Source organism: Aplosporella prunicola (genome assembly GCF_010093885.1).
Source record: "Aplosporella prunicola CBS 121167 unplaced genomic scaffold K452scaffold_3, whole genome shotgun sequence".
Lineage (NCBI taxonomy): Eukaryota > Fungi > Ascomycota > Dothideomycetes > Botryosphaeriales > Aplosporellaceae > Aplosporella > Aplosporella prunicola.
The window spans coordinates 1-16,233 of record NW_022983531.1 but is presented as its reverse complement, the minus strand read 5'-3'; the positions used below and the strand labels follow the sequence as shown (position 1 = coordinate 16,233).

The 16,233-nt window shown below is 52.1% G+C and overlaps 6 protein-coding genes across 6 annotated transcripts; 3 read left to right on the top strand and 3 right to left on the bottom strand.

Moving 5' to 3' along the window:
- Positions 1–405: 405 nt before the first annotated feature.
- K452DRAFT_304894 (uncharacterized protein) lies at positions 406–2,611 on the bottom strand (the record flags this gene model as incomplete). Its single annotated transcript, XM_033542846.1, has 2 exons — positions 406–452; positions 493–2,611. The coding sequence occupies 2 exons, from the start codon at positions 2,609–2,611 to the stop codon at positions 406–408; spliced, it is 2,166 nt and encodes a 721-aa protein (XP_033401583.1).
- A 2,227-nt stretch (positions 2,612–4,838) lies between these two features.
- Positions 4,839–6,999, top strand: K452DRAFT_102434 (uncharacterized protein). Its single transcript, XM_033534916.1, has one exon. The coding sequence runs from the start codon at positions 5,157–5,159 to the stop codon at positions 6,954–6,956; it is 1,800 nt and encodes a 599-aa protein (XP_033401582.1). The 5' UTR covers positions 4,839–5,156; the 3' UTR covers positions 6,957–6,999.
- A 101-nt stretch (positions 7,000–7,100) lies between these two features.
- K452DRAFT_263274 (uncharacterized protein) lies at positions 7,101–8,896 on the bottom strand (the record flags this gene model as incomplete). The annotated part of the gene is made up of 2 exons (XM_033538642.1): positions 7,101–8,124; positions 8,181–8,896. 2 exons carry the CDS (start codon positions 8,894–8,896, stop codon positions 7,101–7,103), a joined length of 1,740 nt encoding a protein of 579 aa, XP_033401581.1.
- Positions 8,897–10,028: 1,132 nt separating this feature from the next.
- K452DRAFT_283170 (uncharacterized protein) lies at positions 10,029–11,321 on the top strand. Its single transcript, XM_033539725.1, has 2 exons — positions 10,029–10,864; positions 10,954–11,321. Exons 1-2 carry the CDS (start codon positions 10,328–10,330, stop codon positions 11,233–11,235), a joined length of 819 nt encoding a protein of 272 aa, XP_033401580.1. The 5' UTR covers positions 10,029–10,327; the 3' UTR covers positions 11,236–11,321.
- Positions 11,273–13,629, bottom strand: K452DRAFT_340360 (carbohydrate-binding module family 35 protein). Its single transcript, XM_033545339.1, has 9 exons — positions 13,348–13,629; positions 13,208–13,296; positions 12,801–13,155; positions 12,595–12,749; positions 12,430–12,539; positions 12,277–12,364; positions 12,113–12,227; positions 12,035–12,064; positions 11,273–11,966 (listed from the first exon to the last, which is right to left on the bottom strand). The coding sequence occupies exons 1-9, from the start codon at positions 13,604–13,606 to the stop codon at positions 11,710–11,712; spliced, it is 1,458 nt and encodes a 485-aa protein (XP_033401579.1). The 5' UTR covers positions 13,607–13,629; the 3' UTR covers positions 11,273–11,709.
- A 1,097-nt stretch (positions 13,630–14,726) lies between these two features.
- Positions 14,727–15,824, top strand: K452DRAFT_355386 (uncharacterized protein; the record flags this gene model as incomplete). Its single annotated transcript, XM_033545958.1, has 1 exon — positions 14,727–15,824. One exon carries the CDS (start codon positions 14,727–14,729, stop codon positions 15,822–15,824), a length of 1,098 nt encoding a protein of 365 aa, XP_033401578.1.
- Positions 15,825–16,233: the final 409 nt, after the last annotated feature.

Below are 16,233 nucleotides of genomic sequence, written 5' to 3'. Positions count from 1 at the left end.
GGAAACCATCGCCAACTCAACACTATTGCCCGCCAAGATGATCCCACACACTACGCAGTCTTAGCCAAATCCACCCCCTAGCAGCTATATGCCCGTTATACAAACTGATATCAAAATGAATGTATCTCGACCACAGCGAGCTACCACTCCATGCCTGATCAAATGAGTTCAGCCATGCCCGATACGCCAGTGGTATGATGACAAGGTACCAAAGCACCACGGCGATAGGAATGGAGTATTTGGACACGCTGATAAACGCTCCCATCCACTTATCGTTCCCTGATAACGAAAAACCGATAATGCACCAAACAACTGGGATGATGATATGGCGCCAGGTATAGCTTCCCCGGTAGACTTCAAGGGATATAGGGCGACGAGATAAGGACCGGAGCTGTACAGGAGGATCTAGTAGGTATCAGCCACGTAGTAGTTTGTAGGAAGACACTGGAAGCCTATAAAAGTGTTTGATAACAGCAAATGAAAAGAACATACCGTATTCGATGAGGATTCGACAGGATGAAGAAACAACAAACGCTTCGTATTCTTCCAAGACAGGACCGTCTATTTCAAGAATATTGGATAGGTGCTCTCTTGCTTCCAAGCGATGTGCCTCTATCGGAAACTCGAACACGAGTCGTAAGTTGCCGATGAGTGCGTCTTCGTTTGCTCTGCAGTTTTCCGCGCCATCATGTTGGGTAACACGAAAACACGCACCGCGGATCTTCATATTCCCAGAATCAAACCCTGAATTTTCCAGCACTATACATTTAGTGCCTTTGAAGAAGAGATCCTCACCGTCGACAGTAGTCTGTGGCTGTATGGAGTATGTGACTCCTTTCTTCTGTGAGTGAATGTTGAATGACTTTGTGCCATCTAAATCCTCAACAAGAAAGACTTTTAGCTCTTTGGCAACATCCACCAGTTCGAGAACGGCAGCCTCAGGACACTGCTTTACTGTTGGTGACGTTGTGAGGTAACATTTGCTCGGTTCCACCGGGACCCACCTGTTTCTGTGCTGTCTGTGCTGATCGTACTTCGGGCCAGTATTGTAGAAGAGCGAAAATGGTAGAAGCTGGAAGCTCAGAACCATGGCCTCCATGCGGTGTTGTCGATCGTGGTAACTCATAACCGTATCCGCATGGAAATCCAGGAGATTAGCAATGATCACATGTATGTCGTCCGCCATGGTTGTGGATCTGCCAGCCAATTCGTTCCAGCTGTAGGCGAACTGTCTCACTCTGCCCAGCTCGCTTGCTAGTGTGGTGTAATGTTCAACGTCACCCCTTGTAGCACTGTCTGTCTCAGGAGCGTGGTACCTCTGCCATAAGTGCACTAGGAAACGGAACCGATTGCGCCTGAGCCGTGTACTTTCCAATTCTCGATATTGTTCGTCCCGGTCTTGGCTTTTCAGTACATTTAAAATGCACTCCGCATTGTTCCTTGTACCTAGAACTGCCTTGGGGGCATTGAATCCCTCCCAAGGGAGATTTCGAGAGAAGAACCGATTGGATTTGGGCCAGCTGCTTTTCCAGTTTTGATGTAATTTTTCCCAGTGAGAGTTATAAAGCGCCGTATAGATGCGCTCCAGGTGATCATCCTGCGGATGGTGAAACCCTATATTTGTAGAGGGCTGACCCTTGCGATGACCAGAGATGCACCATGCGTGGACAGGGTCAATGGCAGCATCTGCAAACTGGTACACGCAAGCACGCGCCAACACACCTTCCTGGTATGTCCAACTCCGATTCATCCATGCGCTGAATACTATGCGTGCCAGAAGCTCGCTCGCATGAATGTGGTTCGTCCGGGTCTGCTGGAGTTCCGCATCGAGTACGAGTACTTGAACGGCAGCGGCATAGATGGAAGCCATCTGGTTAATGGCTTGCAATCTGAGATGCCTGTCTCTATCCCTGACTGGAATACAGAGTGTATCTATCCAAAAAAGTGGAGAAGATCGGCCAGACGTAGAGAAGTTTTGGCGCCCCCAGTCTATTAAAACTGGCCCTACTCCTAGCACATTGCGTTCGCCTGTCTTTCTAGGCATGTTCTTGAGGCATGTTGCAATGTACTTCAATTGGCAATGTGGTAGGGCATTCGCGGACGGATTGCCTAATCCGTCAGACCAGACATGAGATATTGCGGTGTAACGACTTTGAGCGGTTCGCGGTTCAACGTGAAGGGCCATGTGTCCACCCACTTCGACCACAGAGACCAAGGGGACACCGCCAGATTGGATTATGCTGATGATGTGGTCGTAACTGGTGCCGACTGTAGGACATTGACAATCCGATCTGATGTGGCGAGTGAGATAGTTGTCCATGTTGACATTGCTCGCTACACATCTTGGAGATTGCCCACAGGACCTATGATCAATTCTTCGAAAGCCATTGCGTCGTAAGTTACTGAGGTAACTGACGACCTCGGTGGTGTAGGAATCTTCTATTTCCTGGATCTGATGCGGACACCAGCCATTTTCCACAAATTGACGGGAATACTGATCATTATCCGGGAGTTGGTTCCAGCCGTTCGGGAGAAATGGTTGCAGTCGATGCGGAACCTTGCGCTCTTGATCGGCATCCTGGCAGGATAAGAGAGAAAGCTCTACAGACATAGCTATCACTGTGAGTAAAGCTTTTGAAGGCAGTCGTTAAAGTATGAAATAGAAGAGCGGGATATCAACAAGGGTATAGTAGTGATGGGCTTGTTCAGAGCTCGACTTTCTTTAATGATGAGAACCGACAATTGTGTTAGTTCAAGCAACATTGGTGGGCAGACAGGACGTCTACTTTATACCTCTCTCATTTGCTGCTCAGCCACGAAAAATGCTACCATCGCGGCCGGCTAAGAAGGCTGAAACATTCCAATCCCTGCTCAACTACCATAGTGTGGCCGGTCAGGAAGGCTGAGCCAAAGCTGCGCAGGAGATAAACAGGGGTTCAAGGTATGTATGCTGTCTCTTCGGCGAAAAGCGTGGATGGTGGGATAGGAGGGTGACAGCATTTACGATGACAATGAGGCTACCCCTTCGCGTGTTTTCGGTCACTGTCTTGCAGTTACCTAGAAGCTTTTCGTGAGTTTCGTAAGGAAGTGAACATACGATGCGGAATGTCCGCTCATGCAATGATAGACCCTGGTGACACAAGCAGGGGACAAATTAATTTGTGACGCTAAATGCCGCGCTTCCACCAGTCGCAATGCGACCCTCAGTTGAGTGACCCCTGCGGCTGACATGTTAGGCGCCGTTGCGAGCGCAGTCCTTCCATTCTAGGCACATGGTCGGGATACCCATTGTAACGTACATTACACCAAACTTGATTCAGAGCGTGGCTGAGCAAAATACGTTTTCGTCGTCTCGTTGGGATGGCGTCAAGTTCCTGGGGTATATAGTATGTACTACCTTTGGTCTTTCCTCCGGGCAGTGCGTCATATTCCAGCTACCCGGCGTGGGCATTACTGTCCTGTACATCCATTGTACCTATGGCTTGAAGACACTTTCAGCAAACCAGGACCACCGCCTGCCCGTTTAGTTCCGTTCAGCTTTGTCCAGCTGCTCTTTCGGAGTCTCTCTCCGGCTCGGATCGATGATTTCGGCGACGAAAATTCTAGAAAGAAGACGGCTGGTAGGTCTCGCAGTAAATCTCCCTTCTATACTTATTGGGTCTGGCGATAATCAGCCTCTTTGGAATTTCCAGACGCTTACACGGACAAGACAGTGTGTCTTTGGCGAGTGCAGCGAGCCAGATAGCCACTCATCGGCAGAGAGTGGTCCACGCCATCCTGTAATGATGCTTGGCTTGGCCAGGCCTTGTCTGGGAGGAGGATGTAAGCCGATGGCACTTGGGGTTGGAAAAAGTTTGTCGACTGGAATTTCTTTGTGCGGTGGGTGAATTCATGAGCCCAATTTTCTGTTGTCGCGCAAACAACGCGACGCGACGCGCCAGGGTCCGCGTTTCCCCGCATTACCCCACACTGTCTTCTCTCCTCTTTCTCCCCGGCATTGTCTAATACAAACAGCCTTTCAATTGCTCCGTCAAGCAAGTTCTTCCCTCTGTGCCGCGCCCTATCAACGACTGACTTTAGTTAGAGGCAGGTACCCATACAATCTCCTTGACATTCGACGGGAGAAGCACTCTACCGGGCAAACACGACCGAAGAAATCCAACCAACTAACTCTCTCGCTTTTCCGAACTTCACTAGCAAGTCTAACTCTTGCATTAATCCTCCAGCCGGCAGTAACTGGCTCTTAGAACATTAGAACATGCAAGTTTCCCAGCAGCGCATGCAACAGCCACCTTCTAATTCAAGGTACGAAACCTTCGACCGCGGCAACCTCTACATACCCAGGGCACGCTCCAACAGCCAGGAGTACACGGTTCGAGGATAAATAGCAATGGAACATATTGGAGCAAGCAAAAAAGCGGAAGATTTTCCCGCTTCCTAAAGCCTCACACTTACCCAGCTCACGTCCAGCACGGCGATGCGCCTCACATTTCCAGCCGCCTACGGCACAAACGGTGCTAGCGATACAGGAGGAGGGCGAAATGCGTCTTACATCGTGAAGAAGACCGTTATTTACTCTCTTTCGTTCCCGTTCGGTCGCTCTACTGGTCCAGTGGTCACGGGGATGAACCAAAGGAGTCCAGACTGCCGCCAGCCGATTGAAAAAGATGTGAAAGGCTGATGTTGTCTGCAACTGCTCGAGGATAAATAGCCAGGCCAACGAGGCTACGAACTACTGGCAGCTTTTTGCTGGGTGTGCATTTACAATATCCGGTGCCATATCTTGGACATGTCCATCCATCGCGCCGTCAACAACACCGTGACCAGCGTCCGGTTGTCACACGGTGCTCGGATAGACGGCAAAGTTAGCCAAAAGCAACCATCGCGCGACATGGGTCCTTACCGGTTCTGCGAGGTCCAAGCTCCAATCGTGCATAGTTCTAGACCAATTCCAGCGTCCGAATTGCTGGAAAGTCTATTTTTGCATCAGTAGGCTTGGAGTTAGCTGCCGATTGGTGCCCGATATTTGGCTGTTAGCTCAATGTATAACCACGTGCCACCGGCTCCTTTTCTTGGCTGAAAACCCCAGATACATACCATGGCTTGCCCAGTCGAACTCCCGACCCTTGCTCTTCAATCTTTTGAGGGATCCCAACATGGGTTCCCAAAACAACTACGAATATAGCCCCTTTGAGAACAGAAGAGACATACGGCTCCTTAAAATCACCAAAGACCCACCGAGCTTCGATCTCGTGCACGCCAACCTCGATGCTCTCCCGCCCTATGAAACGCTCTCCTACACCTGGGGCGCGCCAGCACAAACACACAACCTCCCGCTTGGACCCAATGGCGGCATCATCGGCCTTACGTGCAGTCTCCGGCAAGCGCTTCCACTGGTCTCCTCGGCCATGCAGACCGACTTCATCTGGATCGACCAGATCTGCATCAACCAGAACGACATCCAGGAGCGAGGCCAGCAGGTCGCCCTCATGGACGACATCTACCGCCTCGCTGAGCGCGCTATCATCTGGCTCGGCCCTGAGGACGCAGAAACGCACCTTGCGTTCGAACTAATCCGGACCGCGACCACGCATTACCAGGAGTATTGGGCTAAGTCGAAGCAGACACTGGATGATGGTGTATTTCCTATGACCCGCTGCTTTGCGCCGCTGTTTGCTCCAGGCGGGAAACTTGGTGATGCGAAAAGAGACGCCAGGAGACTGGCTCTCTACCGGCTGCTTCAGAGGCCGTGGTTCTCGCGCGGCTGGGTCGTGCAGGAGCTCGTTCTGTCCAAGGCCGTCGCTGTGCGCGTCGGTGGCTACCTGATGTCGTGGGAGCATCTCATACAGGCTTTCCTTGCGGTTTACTCAACGCGACAAGCCGTAGAGAACATCAGTTTGCCGCAAGGGTTTGGGATCCAAATGGCGCTGAGAACGGATTACAACGAAAAGACGCAGAGCGGCGCAGGCTTCGGGTGGTTCGATCTCTGCCGGCTTATGGCTAACACCGCAGTGGCGGTCTCTACGACAGATCCAAAGGATAGAGTGTTTGCGTACCTCGGGTTTTGGAAACCCTCTGATTTCCTGCCGGACTACACGCAGACCGTCGAACAAGTCTACCTCGAATTCGCGCACCAGATCATGCAGACATCGGATTCTCTGGACATCCTGAGCCTAGGCCACGGAACATCCGTCTCGCCAACCGAAGGCCTGGCAGACCTCCCGTCATGGGCGCCTGACTGGTCCTCCGGCCGCGGATACTACTCGCTGCTGCTCAACAACACCAACGCCGTAGCCTGGGACGCGGCAAAAGCACGGCAGCACGCCGCCGACGCCGCCACAGCCACAGGATCGAGAACGCTCCACGCGCGCGGCAAAATCATCGACGTCGTCCGCGCCGTCTCGGCGAAGCCGTTCAAGAAATTCGCTTTTGGCAACCAGGACCTCGGCGAGAAAAGCTGCTTAGGGGACGTCATTCAGCAAAAGCCCCTCGATAGCCCGCTCAAGCACACCACGCGGCTGGACGTCATGCGCATGCTCAGCGCGGCGGCGCGCTGCGGCCAGAAACCCCGCAGAGACGACCCCGTGGAGTTGCTGGCTTTCTACGACGCCCACTGCTCGCACCTGCTCGATGGGACGGACAATGCGAGCGGCAGCTGGGACTGGTCGGCCGAGGAGACGATGCTGCTGCGCACGGAGACGGAGGTGAATTTCTTTGGCGTGTGCGGGCGCAGGCTCCTGGAGACAACGGCGGGGCGGATTGGGCTGGCGCCCGAGTTGTGCGAGGTTGGTGATGCGCTGGCCGTGCTGCATGGGTGTCGGGTTCCGCTTGTGTTGAGGCGCGTGGAGGGGGAGGAGAGTTATAGGCTTGTGGGAGATTGCTTTGTTGAGGGGGCTATGAATGGGGAGGCGGTTTCGTGGTTTGATTGCGAGGCTGATGAGATTGTGCTTGTTTAGGTCTGTTCTGAGTTGGGTTGAGGTGATGCGCAGTGTAAGTTAATTTGAGAAATGATGGTTTGAGAAATGGACGAATAAACGAGTCCTTAATGAAGCTCCATTTTCCTGTCGAGAAAGACTCCGCAGTAACGCATACATCGTGTCCTAACAGCGAGAGAAAAGTACATTGCCACTCCCATCCCTGTCCATTCTAGCACGCTTGTTCTTCGAGTCGAGTTGAAGTTCCTTTAGCGAAGATGACTTCACATCCTTGGCGTCCCAACCCTCAAGCCTCGCGTATAAAGGTGCCAGGCTGGAGGATTTCCATGTGCCGACGCCAGCTCGTTTTGTGTAAACCATTGTGCAGACGAGAAACGCTACGCCCATGAGTACCACGGCTAGTGGTAGAGAGCACCATGCCCATCGAACCTTGATGTACGTTTGCGTAAATATTGCTGACCCCAAGACTTTGTAAGAGGATTGACTACGCCCGATTGCGTAAGACATACTGGTGGTGATGTTGTGGACTGTATCGGCAATGCTCGCGCTCCTCATGAGAGCTTGGCCGAGGTCTTGTTCTGAGTCTGTGCTAAAGACATTTTTGAGATAATTCACAGTGAAAGAGCGATCTACACCATAGATATAGAAGCTTCTGTTCCCTGAATATGGGTCGTCGCTGTAGATGTCGAAGCGATAGTTTAAGGAAACAAATTCACGGTCTTTGACGATTTCCAAAGCGTGGTCTTTCACGGCACCGACATCGAAAACGCCGGCTGTAACGGAAATACCGTGATATGTTCGAGCACACCATGTTATATTGCACTCCGTGATATCTGGATTTTCAAGATATCTTTCCGTTATGTTAGACGTAGCGAAGCTTATGAGCGTGCTGTCTACCGGCACCATCGGCTCTTGGGTTTTAGCCGAAGAGATAAAATTTGTTTTTTTGAACGTGCTTCTTTCATTTAAATATGCCTCCATATGGAAACCTCCTGGTGTGGTGTAGTTACAATACTTGATTGCATATTTGTTTATACCACATTGCACTCGGGTGTCCAACGTGGCATTAATGCAGCTGCTTGAAAGTGCGAGTGTCGTAAATTCGGGCCACGAGCAATTAGCTGAAGGGCAAGTAAACTGGACGGGTCGTTCGATAGAATGAAGGCCGCTTAAAATAGCCGCTTGCATACTAGGATCCATGAAATAGGCGATTTCTTAGATAATTTGTCAGCGAGAACGAGAGACATTTTGGGCGACATTCTCTTACCTTCCAAACCCGTCACGTTAAATTTGTGATCCGTAACATATTGTTGGGCGGCACCAAACTCGGCTTTGCCCAAATCGGTGATATTTCTTAGTGAAAAAGCCAGTATTTGCTGAGTGAATGGGTCGAATGCTAGAGCAATGATTGTTATAAGTGATCCATAGACAGCCAAGCCAGCGCGAAAGTTGATGCTCCATAATAGAGTCATTGCACCCCAAGGGCCCCGGCTGGCTTCGTCAAATGTTTGAATATCACCCAGGCGGTGAGGGCGCCTTGCAAAATATATCCACTTGAGCTGACCGAGACAGGAAGCGATAGGAACCATCAAGGATGCGCGAGAAAGTGTCGAGAAGATGGAGATAAGAGCGTTGGGGGATATGAGGAAGCTCCAGTGAGAAAGCGCTTTGTCGTTGGTGGCGAAGAGGATGGAGACAACGGCTGAAACACAGCAGAGGCTGACAACAGCCGCCGCAATCTCCCATAGCCAGTCGTTGAAGGTGAAGACTGCGAGCGTTTCGGAAGGCGTGGAGCAGTTTTCTTCAGTTGTGTCGGTGGGGTCAGTAGGTTTTGAGGGTGGCTGGGTTGCTTGGACACTAGCGCTAGCAGAGCTCAAGGATGATTCTGAGTTGAGTCGACCATCGCCGGCGTTGGGTCGTAGGAACTCTGTGCTTGGATTTTCTTGTGCCGTGCGAGGCATGTGAGACTCGTTCTCCAGTGAAGAAAGTGAGAAATTGACAAGCTCATAGTCCGAAAGACGTGCGCCTGTCTCTGTCTCGGGGGAAACGGCGTCCATTTTAATCTCTGGCAGTCAGGTATCCGTCAAAAGGTGAGGCTGGGAATGGATAGATTTTGCACACTAGGCTCAGGGCCATCCTTTGTATCCAATAGCTACCTACTATTGTTTCGCAATCGACGTCACTTTGTGCCAGAGCTGAGTAGTTACACTACACATGTGCAGTGTAAACCTTGTACGAGAGTACTGCAGCTTCATTGCGAAGTCGAAAAGTGAGACTGGCAGGCATGGCTTAACCGCGACTTAACTGCATGCTATGCCTGGTAATTCTGTGCGCCTGGAGAGCGATGTCAGGACAAGGGAGCTCTTTTCCCGCGAGTGAGCTCACCTAAAACGGCCAAGTCCCAATAACTTTTTGACCTGGGGTGACGGGGAAAAAGAAAGCAAGAGGATCTGTAGAAAGGTCTCTACTTCAAGTTAGCGTGATCCCGTGGTTGCCTAGGCTTAGTTTCCAAGTAGCTTTGATTTGGCGAGGCGTTTAAGTTGCAGTTTTTGAATCGCGACCCCACCTTCCTGCTCGTGCCACCAGGACTAGTCTTTCTTAGGAAGCCCCCATACTTGCTCGCATCCTTATACAAGTCAGGAAAAGCTTCTTGGCATCTTCAAGACGGTGGCCGACAACACGCGAAGGAATTCACGAGGAACGAGCTCCTCCTTAGACGAGTAGTGGTCGTACAAAAGCCTTCTCGGATCCGTTAGTTATTGCAGCAGGGATTGAGATGCTCGTGCGACAAGGCTGCTGCAGGCAACAGGCCAGAGATTTCCTCACGCGCGAACGAAAATAGCAACAGCAACCGGTCAATGTCATGAGCAAAGGTCGTTCAAATTTTCCCCCGCTGACGATTGGCCCCAAGCTCATCTCCACGGCTGACACGACACGGCGACACGACTGGCCCCCAAGGATCGCAGGAGGCTGAATCAGCACGCGCACGGCGGCACAGCGGGTGCGTCCGCGTCGGCTAAGCAGCGCCACGGGGGACTTTGGCCCCTCTTAGACCTGCGGGTGCGACGGCAGGGTGGTAGCGGGCCGTGGAGGCAATATTGCGGGACGAAGGAGTGCGGCGAGGCTGAAGGGAAGGCGTCGTGACCTGGCTAGCAGGCAGGCAGCAACGGCGGTGCTGTTGCGCTAAGCCACGCCGAGCGCGGAGGCTCTCTTGGCCCCCGCCCTAGTCCCGCCCTAGTCCCCGTGGTCCCGCCATAGTCCCGCCATCCATTGCTGCTTTCGTATATAAATTCTGTCGTGATACCTCACCACACAGCTCACTACCTCGCCCCCTCTCTCTCATCCCCACGACAAAAGCTCCAACGCAAAAAACAAAAACAAAATCCAAAACCATGCGCTCCACCATCGCCACCTCGCTCGCCTTCCTGGGCGCCGCCTCCGCCCAATCAGCCACCACCACCTCGACCGTCCTCTCCTTCGCCTTCCCCTTTGGCGCCTCCCCCGCCGTCGTCCCCACAGCCGGCGTGACGGGCTCAGTAGTGGGCGTCGAGTCCGCGCGCACGACTCTCGCCTTCACGTGCGCGGAAGCAGCCAAGGAACTCACCGACTACAGCAGCGTCGGCGTCCTCTGCCCCATCGGCTCCAACACCCCCATGACCGTCACTTACGGCCCCAGCTACTTCGCCCAGTCGGCCCACACAACCGTCGAGACGGCCACGCTGACCGCCCCGGTCGACCTCAACATTGAGTGCGACGTGCCTGTCGCCGCGACGCCCGCGTCCAACTCTGCCAAACCCACTGCGACCAAGGACGCGGTCTGCACGTACGACTTTGGCGACAACGAGTTAGCCGAGGCCATGGGCGCGCTGTTCCAGTGCAGCCAGGAGAACGTGGCCGGCCCCGTCGCCGAGATTGCGCAGTCCAAGCTGGTGAGTTACGAGTTTTTTTTCGCGCATGTGGCGCAGCGCGGCGCAGTCCATGAAGAATCCTGAGCGCTAACGATCATGTCTTTCTCCAGAACACGGCCAGCGTCACCGAGTGCATCGGCTCCGCAATGCAGCACCCGGCCACCACGGCCGCCGTCACGTACAAGGCGACCGACGTCGTCTACTGGACCGTGACCGTCACCGACGTCGCCAAGGGCGTCACGCTCGAGGGCGCCTCGTCCAAGGCGACGGGCTCCGCCGCTTCGGCGTCTGCGTCTGCTTCCGCCAAGGACAACGCTGCTGCCGGCTCCTTTGGCGCGCGCCTGTCCGCTGCTGGCGTTGTCGGCCTTGCTGCTGGCGTGCTGGCTTTGTAGGTTTTCTCTCTACAGTCTGTGCTTGAGCGGCGAGTGTAACGATTTGCGCATGTATTACGAGCTTGGGTTGTTTGTAACGATTAGAGCGTTGTGTTGGGTTGGCTTGGGACGGGTGTGTAATTGAGAAGAGATATCCACGGCAAGAAGAGCTGGGTCCTTGTAAAGTCTTAGAGCTCTCGATAGTATTGTCGCTGTTCAACTTGTTTCTATTGCCTTTATGGCGAAGCCTCACTGCATTGTGGCGCAAGGTGGCGTCTGCTGTGTAACTACTGCCCAAGGACGCGTGACCGACGCGAACGCGTCAAGTGTCACAACCAGCCGAGGGCTCTTTTTGGCCAATTGCAATCTCTAAACATTGCACGTTCTCCCCTTAGAAAGTAGCCTCACACAACTTCAACCCCACTCACTATCCGACACGCACCAACCAAAACGCCATTAACAAGCCCCCGCTGCACCCACCACAACCATCGCCCCTCACACCTCAGCAGGATAAACAACAACGCGATCCAAGTCCGCACCTTTAAAATCGACCCCATTATCCAACCCCCCAACCGTAATCGTGTTGTCATCCCCCTCTTCCAGCGGCAGCAGCAGCGGCGTCGACAGAATCACGCCTTTGTTCGTGTCGCGCTGGAAGAGCGTGTGCACGTTCGCCGTGTCCCCGTTCACCACCACGCTGCTGATGCGCCGCAGCTGCCAGCTTCCGCCGTAGCGGTCGGGCGAGCCGCCGGCTGAAAGGGTGGTGCTGGTTAGTTTGCTGTGTTTGATGTGTACGAAGAGAGGACGGGAATGCACTTACGTTGGTCGCCGAAGCCCATGTCGTCCGTGTCTGGCGGGGTTTAGTGAGGGGCTTTGAGAAGGAGGAACGGGGACAAACTTTGGTAGTAGAAGGACACCCATTGCAGTTTCCCCTCTCCTTTTATGCCGTGGAACGTCACGGTGCTGTCGTTCCCGTAGATTCCTGTCAGTATCGTTCCGTTGCTGGCGAAGTTCTGAGCAGTGTTAGCTTGGGGAGCTGTGGAGTGTCTGTGCTGGTCATACGGCTTCTTGCTTGAATGCTTCGCCATTGGTCGTGGCGTCGTTGCCGTAGTAGGTCGTGCCTTCGACGGGACTCCATTCTCCGGATTCACTTTTGGCTTCCAGTTAGCTGAAGAAAATCCTTTGGTTGTCGATGGCGAAAGCTCGGTGACGTACACATCTAGGTCGTACACGTCTTGCCAGACGAGGTCCAGTGTCTTTTTCTCGTCGTCAATTTGAATAGGCAGCCATATGTAGCGGCTCTCCCAGAGAGAATTAGAGTCCCACTGTAGAAATGTAAGAAATTGTGCATGGACGTCTGTTCATTTCGATGACGCTTACTTGGTCACCAATGTAAAGATACGTAGTAGCCTTCTTCCCGACAATTCTCAATGAGAAGCCAGACTGCGAATTAAAAGTTCGAGTGTTCGGCGGAGAAACAGTAAACGGCTGAGACCAAGGCCCCTCAATCGAATCCGAACGGAAAGCAACAACGTCTGTTAACTGATGTCAGTAACCATAACCAAAATCAAGAGTACACCACTAACTGTTAGGCCTATAACCAGTCTTGTGGCTCATCAACGCGTAGTAGCTCTTCTCCGTCTGCACAATCGTAGGCGCCTCAAGATCAAACTTGTCAAACCTGAACCTCACCTCATCAAGCGCAGAGATCTCGTCATTAAACTCAGTGACATAGACGTCGCGGCCCTCTTTCCGATCGCCGTTCGAGTACAGCGCGTACGTTCGCCCGTCTTTGTGGTCCGTGAACATCCCGAAATCTTGCGACCAGTTGCCGAGTGGCGCCGTGGCGTTGACGAAGGAATACGGCCCGCTGATTTTGTCGGACACGGCGAGACCTTGCAGGAGCCAGCCGTAGGACGAGTTGTCTGCGTGCCACCACATCTTGGGAGATCAGTAAGATAATTAATTGCTACAGTGATGTTGGGTTGCTTACGTGGTATTGGTCAAGGCTTTCGCTGTAGGCGACTTTGGGTCTTTGGATTATATGCTCTGGTGAAATGTACTGGTGGCCCTCGACAGGCTCTAATTCGTAAATGAGCAAACAGACTCTTCATAAGAAAGTAGGGAACTAACCAAGCGCGAGCCCTTCATAAGTCCAAGTGGCCAAGTCATCAGAGCTGTAGACCGATACACCGCCGCCTTCTTCTTGCCCTTCTACTTTGTATTCGCCAAACCAGAAAAAGCGCCCGCTTTCAGGCTCGATGGTGATTCCGCCCGCATGCGCGTTGATCAAATTGCCATCTGTGTCATGCCACCTCCCACCTGGCACGATATACTTGGCATTGGCAACCAAGCCTACCACCAAAAGAAGCAATGCGAAGCTAAACCGCATCCTGAAATTGACCCTTGGCAAAGAGACAAGTTGTCAAAGTCCCAATCGCACGAAGTCGAAAAGCAAGAGCTTATAAGAAGATCGCCAAGGCCACAGCGGTGGTTCCTAGCCCGAGTTCCCGGGATTTTTATCGTCGCGGCTGAATGCTGTCAGTCATGTCATTCTTCGGCCTGGGTTACTCCGCTTGGTTAGCGCGGCAGACGGAGTTGCTGAGGGGCTTGGCTTTGCTGGGGTTCTCCCTCTTTCCCCGCAGTAACGTCACAGAGGACAGGATCCCCGCAGCTGAGACAATGCAAATACACTGGTTGCACGGACGGAATATTTATCGATCTACGTGTTAAATAAAGCTTATTCGTACGAGTTAGATAGAAAAGAGAAGCGCTGCGTGATTGGATCCTGCTGTTTGGTTTTGTAGCAATGAGGAAACAGTGCTTGATATTTAGCCGAGAATGGCGTTTGTTGCCTTCATAATCACGACACTAATAAATGGAGCTCTACCTCAACTGACGACAGTAGAGTTCTTATGCGCAAATTTCTTGGACCGCAAAAGATAGCTGTGGGTTGTAATTACTGCCGTTGCTGGCAGCCTGGCACTGCCGAGACTGCCGCTGCATGGCCCGCGGCTTGGTACCACTTCATCACCTGAGTATTTACCTCAGGTTACGTATACGACTCCGGGCACACATGAAGTAAAAACAACCCTAAAATTAAGCCTGGTTCTTGTCAATTTATTTCCTACTACCTAGATAGTAAGCGCTAAGTTTTTTAAGGTTCTACGGTACAACGGTGGTCTTATAAAGTATCGGCATCTTTATTCCCCTAGAAGCAGTAGTAAGCTTTGAGAGACATATCATTGGTGGTTGATACTATCGATTATGCTGTACCTGGTGCAACTATACCAGCGCTCCGGTAAGCTAGAGAATGTTTAATGATATCTTGCATATTCCCCACCACAGATTGACGAATAAGAACGGTTGTAATAGATCTTAATCAAATACGGGAAAACATTTCCTTCTTCTCGAAACTAATGCTCTAGCTATAAAGGTGGCCAGTATCAAAGCTCAATTGTCTTTTGTTTCAACCAGTTTGTTTGGCATTTCTTGTCTTTTCGCAATTCACCATGCTCGAATCTGCAATAGCCCCAAATTTGACAGTGCCTCGCAGCCAGCCAGCTGCAATGCCGCCAAATAGCACACCACCCTTTCCGGCATACTGCTCCAGGTTCCCGGAATCCACCAAAGACATCGTTATGGCCATCATTGGCGCTCAATCGCACGACCAAGAGGAACTCGGTATCGATACTCTTGACCCGGTTCGAAAATTTGTGGACGATGCCAACTGCTCGCCTCGGTTCTGGGACATCGCCAGCGGCCGTGATAGCCAGGACAGGCATAATGTGATCCTTATCGCATACTGGTCAAGCCGCGCCGACTACGAGCAATGGACACGAGAAAGTGGGTTTGAGAAGTGGTGGAGTGGCCTGGATCCGCAAGATCAACCTCATGGCTGGTTCCTTGAGGTCCTTTTTCCTCCAATGCAGAATCTCGAGACAATCTTCACCACTGTTGAGCCGCCCGAAGGCGTAGGGCAGATGCAAAAGTGTATATCTGCGCCCTTTCAAGAACACGGATATTGGGGCAGTATGAGAGACCGCATGCCCGCCGCGCAGACGGATCCACTTGTTGGGGAGAACCGGGAGATGGATGCGGCATTTACCCCTGAACGTTCATCTCAGGGCTTAGAAACGGGCGAAAGCAACGAACGGAAGCGTGTGAGGGTGCCAGGGAAAGAGAACCTCTGCGTCATCCGTTCAGGCCAAGATTGGTCCGTCGCGAGCCAGCGAGAACGTTCACTGTACCTCGAATCCATGCATCCTGTTCTCACCAAGGGAATGGATTTCCTAAGGAACGAAGGAAAGGACATTGGCTGCTACAACTGCCGTTTCATGGAGATCCGCGATACAAACAACGATGCCCTGTCTAAATCCGATCGCACCTTTGGACTTGCCTTCTTTAATGACATGGCGTCTCTGGAAAACTGGTCCAAGAAACACGAGACGCACCTTGATATCTTTGGAAGGTTCTTGAAGTATACGAAGGAACTGAACTTTGACATCTCGCTCAGGCTGTATCATGAGGTATATGTGTTGAAGCCGGATCAGCAATTGTTTGAATATGTTGGCTGCCACCCCGAAGCTGGTCTTTTAGCATTGATGTAAGGTTGTAAATTCCAGGAAAAGTTGCTTAGCACTCGGATCCTGCATTATACGGATTTGGAAATGGTATGGGAGTGTAAAATGGGCACGCAATGTGAATGTGGGCGGGAGGCTACAACGAAGCCCTACATACTCCAAAACATGGATTTGGAGAAGTGCTATGGGAGTATCCCGAAAATGTAATCTACCAAGAGTGGAGTAAACTAGTGGTTGACTACACAACTAAGAATCTCTCAATACCAACAGACCGTCTCCCCGCATTATCTAGATTGGCAACGTACTTTCAAAGATCTATCGCCGAGACAACCGACAAGCAATAAACGAACCGGCACAGCCAGCTTATCTACCCCCCCAACTTGCACCAGGCCCCAGGCCTTGGTTGTTACGTTACAACCGGAAAACATACCAGTCT